At 69.9% G+C, this 17,296-nt stretch overlaps 1 protein-coding gene across 3 annotated transcripts; it reads right to left on the reverse strand.

The window, feature by feature from the left end:
• Positions 1 to 265: 265 nt before the first annotated feature.
• On the reverse strand, positions 266 to 14,143 carry LOC129145924 (uncharacterized). Of its 3 annotated transcripts, XM_054695971.1 has the most exons (3): positions 8,036 to 14,143; positions 7,052 to 7,116; positions 266 to 1,594 (listed from the first exon to the last, which is right to left on the reverse strand). In XM_054695971.1, the coding sequence occupies exon 1, from the start codon at positions 14,141 to 14,143 to the stop codon at positions 12,584 to 12,586; it is 1,560 nt and encodes a 519-aa protein (XP_054551946.1). In that variant the 3' UTR covers positions 266 to 1,594; positions 7,052 to 7,116; positions 8,036 to 12,583. The 3 variants fall into 3 exon arrangements, with proteins under 3 accessions (XP_054551946.1, XP_054551945.1, XP_054551947.1); XM_054695970.1 differs by lacking the exon at positions 266 to 1,594 and having other exon boundaries at positions 6,907 to 7,116; XM_054695972.1 differs by lacking the exons at positions 266 to 1,594; positions 7,052 to 7,116 and having other exon boundaries at positions 11,097 to 11,111; positions 11,307 to 14,143.
• Between the last annotated feature and the right edge of the window lie 3,153 nt (positions 14,144 to 17,296).

A 17,296-nucleotide genomic window follows, 5' to 3' on the forward strand; every position in this document is an offset into this window, starting at 1 on the left:
GGGAGGCAGCCGAGGGCACGGCCGGACCCAGGCTGCCCGTGGGCCTGGCGGGTGGGGGTGGCACACGAAGGCAGGGTCTGCCCGGACCCCGCGCGCGGCCTCGCCTTCCATCCTCCTCCACCCGCGCTTTGCAGAGGAGACGGAGCCAGAGGTCGCGGGACCTGCTCCGCCTCCCAGCGGCGTGCCCGGCGTTCAGGGCGTCCCTGCCCGCCCCGCGCGGCCGCCCCCGCCCCCGCCCCCTGCCCAGCGGGTCCGGGACGCGTCCACCGTCGACATTACGGCCACTTCAGGAAAGACAGTAGATTGTATAGTTACCCAGAGCAGGGCAGGGCCCCAAACTATACAACCTACTACCTCACCCCAAAGGGCGTGGCGGGGCGCCGCGGGGGCTTTCGGCTTCCGAGGCGTCTGCGGGAGGCGGCGCAGGAGCTCCGGTGCTCTAGGAGCGGCCGCCGGCCTGGCGTCCTGGGGGACCCTGCAGGAGAAAAGCACCAGGAGGCGGGAGGAGAGCGAGGGCAGCCAAGGCGGGGGCCGAGGGGGAGGGGCTTGGGAAACTGGGGGTTCCCGCCTGGACAGGAGTGGCCGTGACGCCCCCTGGGGCCTTCAGCCCAGGAGCCCCGCGAGGCTGCCTTGTGGGAGGCCAGCACAGGCTAAGGGCTGGGGGAGTGTCCCCTGGACAGCCTCCTCTGACAGCACAGCCTCCTGGGCCCCGCCATGGCCAGCGGCCACTCCCTTCACCTGCTGGGGTGCTGAGGCCGGAGCCGGCGGGCACCCCCCTTGGGCTCGAGGCGGTCCTGCCGCCCCGCTGACCCTCCCTGCCCCCAAGTCCAGATGCTGCTCTTTCCTTCAAGATGGGAGGCTGGTTTGGGGGGCGGCAGACTGGAGACTCTGGAGGGACCCAGGGATGCCCCCTGGGGGCTCCTGCTCAGGCTGGAGGGCACGGTCAGCCCCACCTCCTGGGGTCCCAGGGGAGCATGGGCTTCGCAGGCTACAGCGGACGGGCAGTCCCCCCACCCCGAAAGCCAGGCTGCCGCCAGCTCACAGGGACACGCAGGTGCAGAGGCCCGCGCCCGGCTCGGGGGGGTCTCACCCCCGGGCCCTCCAGACTGGGCCCTGCCTCTGCAGCGAGGGGTGTCTCCTGCAGGACCGCTGTGACAACGAGTCATGGAACCCCAGTCGGGAGGTGTACCCCAGGGGTACAGGGCAAGCCTCAGAACCCTCAGCCTCCATGAAAGTCTGGGCCCCGAATATCTGAGAGCGACTCCGAGCTGTGGGGCTGGGGGCACCAGCAGGACCCAGCCTGGGGGTGCAGGTGTGACTTGGTTTCCCTTATCTGGTCTCTGCTTGTCCAGCTCGGACTTGCCGACGTGGCAGCGGCCAGGGCGTGGGGCGCGGTGCTCACAGGCGCCTCACAGCCAGGCGGGGAGGAGGAGGCACCCTCGGGGACCCAGCCCCGCACGGCGAGCCTGGGCGGGGCACCTGCTGGGCCCCCCGGACGGGGTCCTCACGGTGCGGCAGGGGCAGCTGGGAGCTCCTCTTCCATCCGGTCACTGCCCGACGCGCCACGCCCACCAGACGGGGCGGCCAGGGGGACCTGCAGGGACCAACAGGGCTGGAGGTTACAGGAGGGCAGACGAGGAGGGTCAGCTGGGGGTGGCTGGAGGGTGGTGGGAAGACCAGGGGTGAGGTGGCTTCAGGTGGGGGCACTGCCCGGGCAAGGCCGGGCCCCCTCTGGGCCTGAGAGCAGAACGTGCCATCCTGCCTGGCTCCCTCCCCCCGGGGCGCAGGCGGAGGGTGGGGGTGTGCAGAGGCGCCCGAGCCAGGAGCCCCTCCACGCCGGGTGTCCCTGCCCGCCAGCAGGGCCGGGGTGTCAGGCTCCTGTGGAGGGTCCTGCCGCGCCCAGAGCCCGGGTGTCCGTGGCCGGCGGCCCTCGGCTCCGCGGTCGCCCTGCCCCTCGGGCTCTGCCCACCATCTCTCCAGCTGCTCCCCGGGAGGCCTCGGGACCGGGTGAGTCCAGAACAGGCTCCCGGCGCGCCCCGGCAGGCCCGCAGCAGGGGGCGCTCACGGACCGCGACGCCCTCCCGGCGCACAGAGGCTGGGGGTCCCTGGGGACCGGGCAGCGGGACTATGCCCCGCAGGCTCCCCAGTCTGGGCCGCCCCCAGACGCTGACTCGTCCTTCAGCCCGAGCCTGTGGGGTGCGGGGAGACAGAACCGACGTTTCTGGGTCTGAAGTCTGGGGAAGGACCCCGACCCGCGGGCCATGGGCCCGGTTCGCCAGGGCCTCTGCCAACACCCCAGAGAGTGGCTGTGGCCTCCGAGCCCCCCCCTCTCCGGGCGCAGGGCAGGGTCCTGAGATGGACCTGGAGGCGCTTCCTAGCCGGGGGGCGGGGCAGCCTGGGGCGGAGGCCGCGGGGTGCAGGCTCCCTGGGCAGGGCCGGGAGGAGCCAGGCGGGGACAGGTGCGCGGAGGCTCGTGGGCAGGTGCCCTCGCAGGCTGGGCGGATGTCTGGAGCGAGCGAGGCAGACAGGTGGTGTCACCCCACGGTCACCTCGGGCTTGGCTCCGGGCCACGGGGAACTGGCACCCCCACGCCTGCCCCCCGCCCCGATTAGGTTTCTCCCCATAAAGCAGCCAGTGTTTCTGCTCGGCAGGCCGTGCCAACGGTGAGTCTGGGAAAAGGCGGGGGTGGCCCCGGGGCTGGGGTGTCCCTGCAACGAGGCCCACAAAGCCGATGACGCCGTGGGCCGGCCACGGGCCCACTGCACGCCTGGCAGCCCCGGCGCACGCTGAGGCCACTCGACGAGCCTGCCGTCAGGACTGGCCGTTCCATGCAAGTCTTTGAAAATAAAAATGAACGTGGAAGGTCCACGATGTGGATCGGCGACGGGTCGGGTCAGGGCGGGCGGGTCACTGCGTCCTCCCGTCTCGGGTTCCGGCGTAGCTGGCCGCAGACCCCAGACAGGACCCCACCCAGCCCCGGCCGCTGCCCCCAGGCGCGGGGCTGTCCTGCCTTATCCCCCCGGCCAGCGGCCAGAGGCACACAGGCTCAGGGTGGGGTCCTGTTCTCAGGCTGCCAGGAGAAGTGGGGGGCCTGGCACTGGCTGGGGAGCACCAGGGATCTGGCCCCGCTCTGCAGACACACCCGCAGCAGTGGGGGACACCTGGCTTGGGGGCCCAGCACCCTGCGTGGGCCAACCAGCGCGTGGCCAGCGCCCCCAGCCTCTGCCTCCTGCTGTCGGGGCCAGAAGCCAGCCCGAGCGCTGCCGTGAGGGGCGTGCCTGGAGGGCCGTGGGTGGTGGGCTGCGCCGCTCCGGCGGGGCTGAGCTGCCTGACGCCCCAGGTGTCCTCTGCACCAGGCCACCAGACACTGGCCTCAGAGGCGCATGTTTGAAAATATTCTCAGCCGACGGTCTGGGTTGCGAGGCCGGGGTGGAGCAGATGCAGCCCACACTGAGAACGCCCCGCCTGGAGCAGCCCTGCTGGGGGCTCCTGCCCCGGGGCCTGTGCTCCCTGCTGGCTGGCCGGGAGCGTGGACACCGCCCTGGCGGAGAGCCCCACCGTCCTGTCCACTGCTGGGTTTCCCCAGAGGGAAGGCAGGGCCTGTGCAAGCCTCACTCCACAGCTCTGGAATGTTTTCGGGAACCGCAAAGAGAGGGTGTCTGGGAAGGGCGGGGGCCTCCTCGTGCAGCCTGGGGGGCTTGGCTGGGCCCGGGTGTCCCAAGCAGGCCGCCCTTGGCCACACGGGGCAGCATGTCCCCACCCTCGGCGGCCCGAGAAATGGCCTCAACCCCTTTGCAACACCGCCCTTTCCTCGGCTGCCATTGGCACAGCCTGGGCGGTGGCTCCTGGGGCCTGCTCCCCGGAGGGGCCTGCTGCTGGCGGGCACAGCTCGGACGCCAGGCTGCCGGCAGCTCCCACCAACCCTGGAGCTCGGCACAGCACACGCGGTGGCCAGCTGGGAGATGGCCCTGGAGACGGCCGTCCTGCCCGGCACGACCACTCCTTCCTGGGACTGCCGCCACTCGGGGTATGAGCGCCCAGGAGGGGCTCCGTCTGGAAGGCGCCCTTGGGGGCCGGGTGCGAGGACCTCACAGGGCAGCCCCTCAGCTGGCCCAGGCCCTAGGGAAGGCTGGCGGGCGCAGCGCCCGCTCTGCACACAGCTCACCTCCTCCGGGAAGCCCCTGGCTGCTGCTGCGTCCAGACCCAAGGTCCACGGTTCCTCAGGCAGGTGGGGCGAGGGGGACGGGGGTGCTGCTGCCCTCCCCGGCCCAGCCCAGTCCTTGGAGTGCCCAGGAGCCCTCCCTTGGGCAAGCTCTATTTCTAGACTATTCCACACCGGCCGCCATGCCTGCGAAGGCCCCTCCAGAGCGTGGCTTTAATTACGGCCTCTGAGAGCTCAGCCGCGGCATCTCCGCCTGCTTGGAGGGAGGCCTGGGACGGCGAGGGGGGCCGGGCAGGGCCGGGTGACCGCCGGGGTGCCTGGACCACCTTGCCAAGGCGTCGACTGCTGCCAAGCCTGGGGCAGCCAGGGCCGGGCGGGGGCGGGGCTGGCACTGCGCTCCGTCCAGGCCCCCGGGGCCGGCCGGCGGTCTCCCTCCCCCAAGGCCGCCGGCAGCCTCAGTCACAAAATGGCGGAGGGCTGCGGCGGCCATTTTATGGAGCCCTCAGAGGACAAAGGCAGCGGCTGCCAGAGGGCGGGCGGGAGGCGCTGCAGAGGCAGGAAGGGGATGTCCACCCTGGGAGGGTGGCCGCCTGTGCCATGCCGAGACCCGGGCTGGCCTGGCCAGAGTGGGGGCGGGCGGCACCCTCTCCGGAACCTTCCTCCTATCCAAGCTCCCAGCCGCGCAGGATGCAGCACCGAGGCCCTCCTGCCGGACAGCGGAGGTGGGCACAGGGCAGTGACCACTGAGGGGAAGCAGAGGGTGGACATGGGTTCCGGGCCTCCCAGGCCTGGCTCCTTCCAGAGGAAAACCCTATGCCAGGCCCAGGGCCCCTGCGGGCAGCCCTCACGGTCAGGGCGGCTCTGGCCAGGAGGCCAGAGAGGCCGCTGTGCTCCACCTGGTGCAGCACCCACTGGACAGCCTAGCGGCCCCCCCTGCCCAGGCCGGGCTCAGGACAGGAAACGCCAGCGGGACTAGAGGCCGCACCCAAGCCGCATCCCTCCAGCCTCCCAGGCCAGCCCCAGGCGGGGCCACCAGCACCAGACACTCATGGGCCTGGGGGCCTCTCGGGAGCAGGGCAGCCAGCCGGTCCACAGGGCTCCCCAGGCCTGAAGAACCCACAAGGGAGGCAGAAGCCTGAGCAGGGTCCAGCCACTTCATAGACCGGGGGACGGCGGCCCTGCCTGCTGTGTTCCTGGGCTCACCCGGCCTCGAGGCCCTGGCCACCACCTTCGGGGCGGGGGCTGGGGACCTGCCATGGGCCACCACGTGGCACAGCCAGGGGTGCCGTGTCCCCACCTCCTGTGTCCCCGCCACTGTCCCGACAGGAAAGCAGTCCTCGGCGGGGACAGGCCCTGGGTTTGAGGCCTGTTTGCCCGAAGTCGTTGCAAACATGGGCAGCCTTGGGTGTGTTGCACCGAGGAGGCCGGCGCACCCAGCTGGCAGGCCCTGATCTGGTCCCGGACCCCTGCGGCTCGGTCCTTCCCCTCATGCCCTGGCCTGCAGGCAGGACGAGCTCTGGGAGACTAAGCCACCCTCCGCCGCCCCAGGCCCCAGGCCCTCAGGGTGAGGGAGAGAACCAGAGGTCTCTGTCTTCCTGCCACGGCGCGGGGTGGGGCTCAGCCCTGGGAACCCCCTGAAGACACACCTCCCTCCAGACCCCAGCGCCAGGCGGGCGAGTGGCACAGACCGTACCTGCTAGAGCAGGGCATCGGGCCCCGGACGGAGCGATGCTGCTCGGTCCCTGTCTGAGGCTGCACATGCCACGTGTGCGGAGCGGGGCCCTGCGGTGGGGGCGGTGTGCGTGCCAGGTCTGGGCGCCCAGGCCAGCAGAGGACCCCGGGACCCCCACACACTCGAGCCGGGAGGCCCCTTGAGAGCTCCCAGCCCGCCCCTGGGCCATCCCAGTGAGGGCCCCCTCGGCGCCCTGTCCCCAGCGTGCACCAGGCCTTGGGGGCCACCAGGACGGCAGGGACCTCACGCCCCTGGAGCCCAGGAGCATTCTTGCTCTGGGAGGGCGTGACAAGTCAGCCTTGCTGTGGCCCCAGGGACCTCAGGGGACCTCCCCGCAGGCTGGGGGCTCCTCCACTGGTGCCATGTTCACAGTGAGTGGGCTGCCGGCACGCTGGTGCCACCGGGCACCGGATGGACCCACTGGGCCCTGGATGGACGTGTGCCCGTAGCCGCCCCTCACCCTCCACCCTCTCGCCGAGTGGGGCAGCCAGGTCCTTCCCTGGATGGTCCACTCTCCTCCGGTCGCCCCTTCTATGCCCCAGACCCCATCCCAGGTCTTGGGCCTTAGGGGCTGTGCCCGCACCCCTGCCGCCCCCACCAAGAGGGCCAGCCCGGCCTCCTCTGGGACCGCCCGTGGCCGCCCGCCTGGCGCGGGGTCGGGACCGGGGCACCTTCTGGCGAGGATGCACCTCTGGACCCAGCAGGCAGCTGCTGCCTGGGGGAGTAGGGCAAGCGGGGGACTGCGGGGGGGCGCCAGGCCGGAGTGTGGTGGGGGGCAGGCTCCCAGCACCATGGTCCCCCATCCCACGGAGCCCCATCTCTGCTGCCCCCCACAGCCCGGGAACCGCCCTGCGGTTACATGTCCCCCCACTGCCAAGCCCTCCCCCCACGGACCCAGCGCTGACTCCCTGTCGAGGGAGCCTCCGCGGGCGGCGCACAGGACCCCGTGGGCTTCGGCTGGGAGCTGCCGCCCGACGGCTGCCCACCCCGGGCCGCGGAAGGCTGGGGCAGGCAGGTGGAGGCAGGCGCGACCCTGCTGACAGCCCCCGGGGGGACGCGCCTGCCTGTCCCCAGAGCCGTGTGCACACCGGGGTCACCGTGGGTGTGGGGGAGGAGCGGCGTGGCCCCAGCTTCAACATTCAAAGCGCTGGACTGACCTGAGGTCCTGATGGTCCCACCAGAGCTCCGGCGTCCCTGGGACGACGCGCTGGGAGGCGGAGACCTGGAAGGAGAGGAGCGGCTGAGTCCTGACAGGGGGCCCCGCGGGCGAGGGCGGCGTCCAGTGCTGCTCCCTGGGCTCCAGCCCACCCTAAGGCCGGGAGGTCACAGAGCCCCTGAGCCTGCGGCCCTGTGACCTGGCCGCTGGGTCCCTGCTCTCCCGGGGCAGCAGATGTGGCTGCAGGGATGTGGGTTTGGGGGCCAGAGAGACGCAACCCGGGCCTAGGCTTGTAGGCTGGGAAGGCGCTTGGTAGCTGAGGGGGCTGCAGAGCAGGGGCCGGCCTGCCTGCCCCTGGCTCCCCAGGGCTTTGGAGGCCTCTGGGCAGCTCTCCTCAGCATCACTGATGAGGATGGTCCTCCTGAAAATCAGCTCCTGCAAGGGGGTTTTTCCCTCCTTGCTTTGGCCGCTGGGAAGCTCAGAGCTGAACTGGCGGTGGCTACATGACATGGCTTCTTTCGGCCCTTCCTCTGATTTTCTCTCTGCTTCAGTGTCCTCAGCTGTTTATTTTTATCCTCTGCATTGTGTGTGTATCTCGAAGCTTCGTGTGCGTGTGAGTAACAGACACATGTGCTTGGCGTGGCAGGACGCAGGCCGACCAGCACACCATCACCCCCAGGCCCCGTCCTGCCCACAGGCTTGGTGAGAGCTGTGTGGGCTTCACCTTCCAGAGTGGTGGCCAGCAGGGGTGCCAGGCCAGACCCTCCCCGACTCCTGCTGGGGCCAGTGCCAGGGAGGGAGGCAAGAGGAGGTCGGGGTGCTCCTTTGGCAAACGAGATTCCCAGGAAGCAGCCGTGGCCCCCCAAAGCCCATGCAACAGCCGAGGCCAGATTGGGGTGGACTCCGAAGAGATGGGTCCACATGCCTCTCCCGCCCGCCCCCCGGGCTGCCTCCCTGCTCAGGCCCAGGGCACAGCCCTCTGTACCTGGACGGTGCGTGCTGGGGGCTTCCCAAAGCCACGGCGGCTCTCAGTTTCCTGGGGCGCTTGCGGACCAGCCATATCCTGCAAGACACAAGAGGGCCCAGGAGTCAGGTCAGCAGGTCCCGTGTCTCCGGTGCCCCTGACAGCGGCCAGCGGGAAGGCCAGTCCTGGCTGCAGACGAGGTGCCCGGGCCCAGGCAAGGGACCTGGACAGAGGGAGTGGGTGGCCAGCAGAGCCCAATGGCTGGTGCGTCCCTGCCCCGGTGCCCGCTGGACGTGCACCCACGCCAAACCCATGCCACTGGCTCTGGGCAGCCCAGCCACCACCTCCTCCAGCGTCTGCAGAGGAAAAGCCGGGGGGCTAAGGGCAACGGTTCCGGCACAGTGAGGTCACGCTGTCAGAGCCCCCAACCCCCACGCCAGCCCGCCCTTGGCACCCACTGTTTCCTGGGGCTGGAACGTTCTTCTGCCACCAAAGGCCTAATGCCCACCATCCTTTAGGACACCTCCTCCAGGGAGGCCCCCTGGGTCGAGGCTCTCCAGGTCTAATAGTGGACCAGGGGCTTGTCTCCTGCCACAAGCAGGACTGGCTCATGGTCGTGACAACAGCAAATCGAGACTGGTCCACCTGCCCATGGCTGGGAATCTTGGAGGTCACTGGACAGACTCACGGGGGTGAGAAATTCAGCACACCCTCCTTTCTAGAAGCTCTGCCCAGGCCAAGCATGAGTGGGGCAGCCTGCAGGAAGGGGGGCTGGGGCAGGAAAAGATCAGACTGGGACGCCCCAGAACAGCACGGGAGCGGACGGTACATGTGCCCTGCCCCCTCCGGACAGCAATCAGCTCGAGCTCCTAGACGGGGAGGGAGGGGCGTTGCCCTGTGGCTATGGGCCAGCGCCTGCTTTGCAAACGACTGATTTGGGGTGATTCTAGCCGACCTGGCATCAGACACCAGGCGCCAAGCTCCGGGACAAGTGGGGAGTGGACCCCAGGCGGCGGCCAGGGAACCAGCGCTGGACCCACGGGCGGGCGGGCTTCACCCTGACAGGTGACAGCACTCCAGAGCAGCAGGTATGGCCTGGCCCCGGCTCCGCCCGAGACACAGCTGGTGGGCAGCGCGGGGGGGGGGGGGCCGCTGGGGCCAGGGCGCCCCTCTGAATTCAACGCAGCGTCGATAGACACCTCCCTCCAGCGTACTCGCTGCTCTCACTGCTCCCCAGTGTGGCCGGCACACACTAACCCTCCACCCCCAGGATGGGAGTGACCACTGGGGCCCCATGCGGGAGGCCCTGCAGGTGCTCGGCACACAGGGATGGCCCAGCTCGGCCCTACGTCCTGCCTGCATGTGAGCCGCTCCCAGGAATGCCCGGCCTCCCAGGGCCAGCCTCAACATGCGACTGGTCGCCGTGCGGTGCTTTGGGGCAGGGGTGACCAGGGCTGCCCTGCCGGCTCAGTCACATGTGAACTACACACTGGGGCTCCTCAGGGGCACCCCTCAAGTTCCAGGATCCCTCAGGAGGCCGGTTTGGGTGGGGTCCACCAGCCTCCTCTGCGTGCTGTGTGGCTGCAGGCACAGGGCTGCCCTCTCTGATCTGGGCCCCTCCCTGTGATGTGGGAGGCGACAACGGGCTCTAACGACTCCCCCACCTCCCAGCACCAGAACCACCCCAGACCCGATCCCACGGCCGCGCCCTGGCAGCCCGAGCCCCGCAGCTCACGGGCTTTCTCCAGACTCAGTCTGTCCTCTGGGAGGCTCCGGCCCCCCGGGGCTGGGGCTGAACCTGTTGGCACCAGCACTGGGCCCAGCAGGATGCCTGGAGGGAGGGGCCTCCCTGACCCTGGATTCCAGAACATTCCTGAACCCAGCTGCGGGGCCGCTGGTTCCTGTCTCAGCTCTGACCTGTGCGCCTGGACAAGCCACTCACGTCTCCCGGCCTCGGCCCCAGTTACAGGCAAGGCCGGCCGTGACCCCGACGCCGGCAGCCACGGGAGGGCCATGGGGGCCTGGCCCGGGAGCATCGGAGGAAAAGCCACAGATGGATGACCTCACAGAAAGGAGCGGCAGGGACCAGGCCCAGCAAACAGGCCAGCGGGAAAGACGCGCCGTCTGGAAGTGGAAGCCACACGGCTGACTGGGAGAAGGTGGGATTAACTCAGAACGACAAAGCAGCTATCGCCTGAGTTATCCTCAGAACAGCCCCCGACTCCTGAACCCCGCGGTGCCCCTCGGGGCAGTCCCCGCCTCCCTGACGGGGACGGGAAACGCAGGCCGCGGTCGGCTCCCTGCGACCCGCTCCAGAAAGCCCCGCGCAGGCTGCTGGGGCCACGTGTCCCCAAACAGCTGCTGCCTGCGGAAGCCGCCCTGGGCCTCGTCCTCCAGTGAGCACTCCCCAGGCAGGGATGGCCTGGGGAGACCCCGAGGGGCCAGTGCAGGGGGCCGACGGGACCCACCTGAGGGCTGGCTGCTGGGCGGGAGCGCCGGGCAGGAGACCACGCCCACTTGATCCGCAGGGTCCAGACCCACGGCACGCGAGCCCAGCAGTGGTGTCCAGCCAGGCTCGGCCCTGTCAGGTCGGGTGCAGGGAAGCGGCCAGGCGCTGGTGAGCCGCCGGAGCACTTCTGGACGAGATGCGGGACCCCTGGGGTCACCTGCCCAGGACCCCAGGGATGGGCGAGCTTGTGGCGGCCACCCCCTCCAGCCTGTTTGGCAGACACATGATGTGTTTGGCAGACCAGGGATGTGAAGTCCCTCCCGTGGTCTCACCTCGGTCTGCAGGGCCCAGGGTCCGACAGCTTCCTGGTGATGGTGTGGCCAGGAAGCGGGACGAGGCAGCTGGTGCCAGAGCTGCTAGCGCCAGGAGGGGCGTGGGCTCCTGAGCCCAACGGGACACACAGAACCTTCCGCTGTGCAGCCTTCAGGGGCCTGGCCTCTGCGCCGTTTCAGATTTTGCAAAAGCGCCAGTCACACCCGCCACTCCGCTGACACCGGAGCCGGAGAAGGCCACGACGCGGGAGAGCATCATCAGGGCCGGAGGGCACACACAGCGGGTCTCCACACACAGTAGGTCTTCACAAGGCCACTGCCGACAACACGCTTTGAGAGCAGCATCCCGGGTGGGAGGCAGACACGTGTCCGTCCCGCACCCACCCAGGCTGGCTGAGCCGGGGTCTGACCCAAAGGCCGTGCTCTCTGCCACCGCAGGGTGCCAGGCCGGTTCCTGCTCGCGGACGCCGGATGCAGCCCGAGAGCGGGCAGAGGCTCGCGGAGGACTTACCCCACGGCAGGGCGCCGCCCTCACGCCTGGAAGTGCCAAGAGGTCGGTGCTGCCCCCCAGGACAGTGCGTTGTATGACGGTCTCTTTTGGGGGAACACGCAGCGGTGGTTTTGGGGATCAATTTACCCCATGGGGTCACTTCTGTCATCTAAATGACTTTCCCCACTGGGAATGGAGTACAAGCTCGTGGAACAAGATCCCTGGAAGCTGCAAAAGGGGTCAGTGGCCACCAGGGAACCCCACCTCCTACACACCCCAGCGCAAACCACCTTGGAGTCGTTCTCAGTGGACGCCCCACTTCACCGGGAGACGTGCCCACAGGCCCTGCGCCCAGGCGCCAGCCCCGGGGGTGCGTCCAACCCCGTTTCTCATGCGGACAGGCACTGAGGGCCTCTGTCATTATGCATTCATCTTTCCCAACGTTCCCCCAAAGTGGGGTCCAGGCCAAAGCCCAGGGGAGCTTTCCCATGCCTGAGGCAGGCCTCTGACCTCCCCAAGAGCCACCAAGTGATCAGAGATCATGGGGAAACAGGCTGGGGTGACCTTCCCAGGCGCTGTTTAGAGGGTCTTAGGGGAGCTGCCAGACTTGGCTGCTGGCTGAGCACCGCCACCAGGGCCCTGGCGGGCCGCTGGGCCCTGACCGCTGGCCACCACAGACCCATGAAGGCCAAGGGGGGAGACAAGGGTGTGTAGGGCCCACAGAGCACACTGGGTTGGCCCAGGGGAGCCCTGGCAGAAGCTGGCCACTGCCGGGAGGAGGCACTGAGGACCCCCGCAGCCATGATAAGGCAACAGGCCCACACAGGGATGTGTGAGCCGGAACATCTGCCCTGAGTAGCCGCCGCGCCTCTCTGCCTGTGACGGCGACCCTCCCGCAGGCTGACCCAGGACGGGGAGGGCCACGGCTTGGCCTGCACCCCTCGGGGCTGGCCTTCCACAGCACCGCCTGGGGGCACCCGCCTGGGGAGGCGCTGTCCCGAGGCCTCGGGGCTCCTGCGTCCCTGGCCCCACGGCACCGTCCCCCGCTGTCCGGCAGTCCTGCGGGGAGCCCACTGCGCGGGTGGAAAGTGGCGTATCTGCCTGCTTCTCGCAGCTCCTGGACTCGAGGGCGAGGCGCGGCGGCCCTGAGCATGGAGTGGCGCTTCTCCTCCTCCGCTCCAGTCCCGGGTTCTGGGCCGTCCCTCCTCGAGGGCTGCTCCCAGAGGGGGCCCCGACAGGCCGGCGCCGGCGGAGGGCCCTGTGGGGCCCGGGCGGACATGCTGAACCCCCCATCTGGCTCAGGCCATGGGCCTCAGGGCAGTGCGCAGGTGGAGAGCAGGGAGGGCTTCCAGGAGGAGGCAGGGCTGGGCGAGGCCCGTGGCAGACTGGACTCCTGCTGGGGGCTGGACGGAGCCCCGCAGGGGTGGGTGGGGGCGAGCTGGGCAGGGCTCGGGCACCATCCAGCCGGGTGAGGGGACATGCCAAGAGGCGGCAGAACCGCAGGGCTGGAGACTGGTCTGGGTGTGGCAGGGAGAGGAGTCAGGATGACTCCAGAGATGGGGGGCAGGGCCACCTGGGAATGACAGGAGGGAGGAGCCGGGTGTGGTCACGGCAGAGGAGAGTCCCAGCGCGGCCCTTAGTGGCACCTGGGCCAGCCCCCCTGAAATGCCGCACCCTGTCTGGCTATGGAACACCGTGCCCCGCCAGAAAGATGCGCCTCCCTGCTCCTGCCCACGGCCCAGGCTGCCCCTGGCCCCGCCACCCCCGGCCCGGCAGCCCGGCCAGTCGGGGGAGACTCTGCCATTCAGGCTGCGAGAGGGGCTCGGCCTCCGGGGCTGGCACTTCCCAGCTGGAGCACGCAGGGGTTCCACGAGGTCGCCCCAGATCCGAGCCGGCAGGGCCCGGCACACAGAGGGGCTCTGTTCCCAGGAGACAAAGCAGAGCTTGGGTGCTGGGTGGCGCCTGCTGGCCTCCCTGCCCGCCCCCCGTGTGTCTCCGGGGCGCGGGGGACTGGGCGGAGGGGGTGGGGCTGGCCAGAGAGCCCGCCGGCCCCCATAAATCACCGCGCAGGCTTCATGACGATCTGGGCACTTAAGCTCCCCTCTCTTCTCTCCCCTCCCCTGGGGACTCGGCTTCGTTTCCCACATCGCCCGTCTGAGCCAGCCTGGCCTGCGCTGCAGCCCCCGCCCCGGCACGCTGGGGCCTGCGCGGCGCGGAGGGTGGCGGCTGCGGGGTTGCGATGGGCCAGACTGAAGTTCCGTCCTGTCCAGGGCAGACGCCGCACGTGTGCCGCCCCCTCCTTGGTGGTCTGCGACGACCCCCAGGGTCTCCTGGCGAATCTCGTGGCCTCGGGCGGGGAGGCCAGGCCCAAGGTGGGGAGCGGGGTAGACTGGACCGGGAGCCCCGCCTAGGAGAGGCCGGCCACCCAGGGCCTGCCCCTGCAATTCCCAGTGACCTCGGGAGAGGTCAGGCCTGCCCACTGCCCCGGGGCCAGGCCAGGTGAGTGCCAGCCCCATCCCCAGGAGGCCCCCGGAGGGTGCGGTTCGGAGCCACCCCTGCCTCATCCCCACACTTTTCTCCACAGTGTACAGATGAGGCGCTGAGGCCTGGGGGGGAGAGCAACCCGCCCAGCCCACTGTGGCCACCAGGAAAGTCCCCCAGCGGAGTCCGCCCCAGGGGCTCCGCACTTCACACCAACAGGAGCTGAGAACCCCCATCCGCACGGCGGGAAGCCCCCCACAGCCGCGAAGCTCGTCCCAGACTCCCAGGAGCTGCAGGGAAGACGCCCCGGGTCTGGCTGGGTCTGGGGCGTCTCCCGGAGGGCGCGGGGTAGGGGGCTTCGAGGCCTGGCGTCTCATCCTCTGCCCATACTACGGCCTCCGAGCGGCTGTCCAGGCCTGCAGGCTCGTCCTGGGCACCCTTCACACCCACGACCTCAGTGCCCATGGCCAGGTCGCTGGCACCGCATGATGCCAGGCGGAGCTGCCCAGGTTCAGCCGCCCAAAGGGGCCGGCCTCCCCCCCGCGCATGGGCCCAAGCGGCCCTCAGCTGGCCGGGCCCGTGACCACGATCTCGCCAGACCCTTGGCTCCCGCGGAAACCACCAGCCAGACGGGGCAGGGGAGCTGGCCTCGGCTTTCAGCGCTGCCAGGAGCTGGAGGGACGGTTGGACCCGCTCCTTGTACAGCTGGGTAAACTGAGGCCCAGAGTGAAAGGGACTCACTCAAGGTCCCCAGGACTCCACGGCCCAGCCAGGATGCGGGCACAGGAGGCCCCGGGCCTGGCCAGGGCTGTCCTTGCAGCTGCTGGTCCCGGGTGAGGAAGGTGGGGTCTGAGCCAGGGCCGTGAGGACTAGGAGCTGCGGCCCTGGGCGTGGCCACTCGCTCTGCCCATGGGCAGGCCCCCGGGTCCCTTGGCACGGAGGCCAGTGCTCAGAGCATGTGGAGAGGAACCCCTGGGGCGGCCTTGAACTCCGGGGCAGGGCTGGGAAAGCAGGCTGCGAATGGAAACAGTCAGGGCCCACAGGCAGTGGGAGGCCCCCTCCCGCGGTTTCCATGGGGATGGAGCCCGGAGGCGGAGCTCTGGCAGGGCTGCGGCAGCAGATGTGGCTGGTGCGGGGCTGCGTGGGGCGCTGGAGGGGCGGGCTGTGCCTGGCAGCGGAGCCCCGGGACGTGGCAGCAGCTGGCGTGGGGCAAGCGGGAGCTGCGGGCCACCGGCCCCAGGAGGCCCCCGGACCTCTGTCCCCAGGAGGTCCCCACTGGGTTGGGCACAGCCCACCGCACCCGGGTGGGCCTCCGGGAGGCCTGTTGCTGGTGACATGAAGCCCCCGTCCCAGGGAGGCCCCTGCGGAGCCCCGGCGTGGACCCACCACCCATAGGGCTGCGGTCCCATCCGGACGGTGATGCGGGCCCCCTCGGCTCCCAGCCCGGGTGTCCAGGCCCGCTCCCTGCCGCTCTGCGTGGTGCCCTGGCATCGGGCAAGGACTGGGCAACTCTGAGACGACAGGGGGCCAGGCCACAGGGACCCCATGGACCTGACAGTCCTGGCCACTTCAGAGCTGGCTTCATGGTACCTGTCCTGCCCAGACGTGCCTCCCGGTGCCCAGGCCCTCCCCTCACCCAGCTGCCAAGCAGACCCAGTGGGGGCCGACGACCCCGACCCCTGCAGATCACAGGCCCGGGGCAGAGGGGTGTGTTCCCCAGAGTGTCGGCACCCAGTGAGCAGTCGACACCAGAACCCGGGGCTGCTGACGGACACCGCAGGCTCCCGGCACGGGGGAGGGTCTGCACTGGGCACGCGGCAGCCCATCTCGGGAATGCTAGAAGTTGCGGCTTCTGGTTTTCACAGCTTGATACCCGGCATCTGGACGGGAGCAAGCGGGAGGCCCACGCGCACCCCCTCCTACGGGAAGCCCGGGCGCTGTCCAGATGGGCCGCGGCCCTCGAGTCACAAAGGCCTGGCGCTCCTGCCCAGCAGGGCACACGGGGGCTTTGCCAATCCAGCCCGAAGGCCTGGGATCCTGGGGATGCCTACGTCCAGTGAGAACATGGCCCCCAAGGAGGGGGGCAAATCCTGACTCCCCCCTGGAGCAGAACTCCAGTCCACGGCGGGTCCTTCTGCACTGGGCGCCTGGGGACCTGGGGAGGCTGGCACCCATGGGAGACTGAACACACATGGGCCCTGCACAGGCCTGTGCCCACTGGGCAGGAGGGGACCCAGATCTGCATGCAGGCTCTGCGCCCACGAGCTGTACGACTCTGGGGGTGCCCCGTCTCTCTGAGCCTCTCAGTCCCTCTTAGGGGAACTGTTAGCGCCACCGTCCCCTGGGCAGGACCAAGTCCTCCCGTCTCCTCCATTTTCCGGCGCTGAAGCCGCGCTGGCCGGGCGCCTCTGGCTGGGTGGTGATGTGAAACCGACTGGGCAGGTTACACCGAGCTGTGATGTTTGCAAAATGGATGAAAGTACCCAGCGCCGGGCCTGGCGCGGAGTAGGTCATGGAGGCTAGTCCCCACGCTGCAGAGCCGCACGCCGCATCCAGCTGGCACCCACTGCCCTTGGGAGCCCAGGGCCCGCCTGCCTCCCCTAGGCCACGGCAGGGGGTGCTGTCCAGTCCTGGCGACTGGACACTGACTGTGGCAGCCACACCTGCCCTCCCGGTACCTGCCGCGGTGCCTGGCCACACGCCCGGCCCAGGAGTGCCCCGCAATGGCTACTTCCTTGCCTGCCGGCACGGTCCAAGGGCCAGCCAGCCCAGCAGCTAGGCCTTGGCGGGCGAGTCCATCACGCTGGTGTCCAGCAGCCGGGGGCGGGGGGTGGGTGGTGTGAGACCCAAGGCCCACCCGCAGGGGCCCGGGCCCAGGGCCTGGCTTGTGACTTACTCTTTGTGCATTCACAACAGAGATGCCAGCGGAGGCGCCGTCTCTAGGCGCGGAAGCCTCTGCTGCCCGCGGTGGGCAGGCCTGGAGCACCGGGCCAGGCCAGGCTCCTCGCCCTGTCCATCCTGCTGAAGCAGCGGGGCGCCGGGAGGCTCTGGCGGTGGGACTGGCGGGCAATGGCGGGAACGCCCCGCCTGCCCCCAGGATCCCTCCACCCACGCCTGGGCGGAAGTGCGGGCACACCCACCGCAGGAATCCTGGGGCAGGGCTGGGCTCCCAGGAAACTGGGCCAGAGGTTCCCTGGCACAGGTCCCCTCCCGGCCCCACCAGCTGCTCCCGCCTGGGGTTTGCAGGCCCAGCTCAGACTCAGGACCAGACCAGGGACCCTCTCCCAGGCCCCAGCAGCTGGGTCCCCGCGGGCCAGCCCCGCACGCAGGCAATGCCATCACACTTCACTCCACGGGAGCCTGGGGGTGGATGGGCCCCCGCCCCCTCCAGTGGGGAGACCGAGGCCAGGGGGGCAGGTAGCTCACCTGAGAGCCCGGGGCTCTGGTCTTTTCCTGGAAGGCCAGAGGGAAACAAGCCAACCGCAGGCGACACTCGCACGGCCCCTTCCCAGAGGGTTCGGGGTCTCTTC

This window comes from Talpa occidentalis, unplaced genomic scaffold, assembly GCF_014898055.3.
Source record: "Talpa occidentalis isolate TD23 unplaced genomic scaffold, MPIMG_talOcc4v2.1 talOcc4.16, whole genome shotgun sequence".
Lineage (NCBI taxonomy): Eukaryota > Metazoa > Chordata > Mammalia > Eulipotyphla > Talpidae > Talpa > Talpa occidentalis.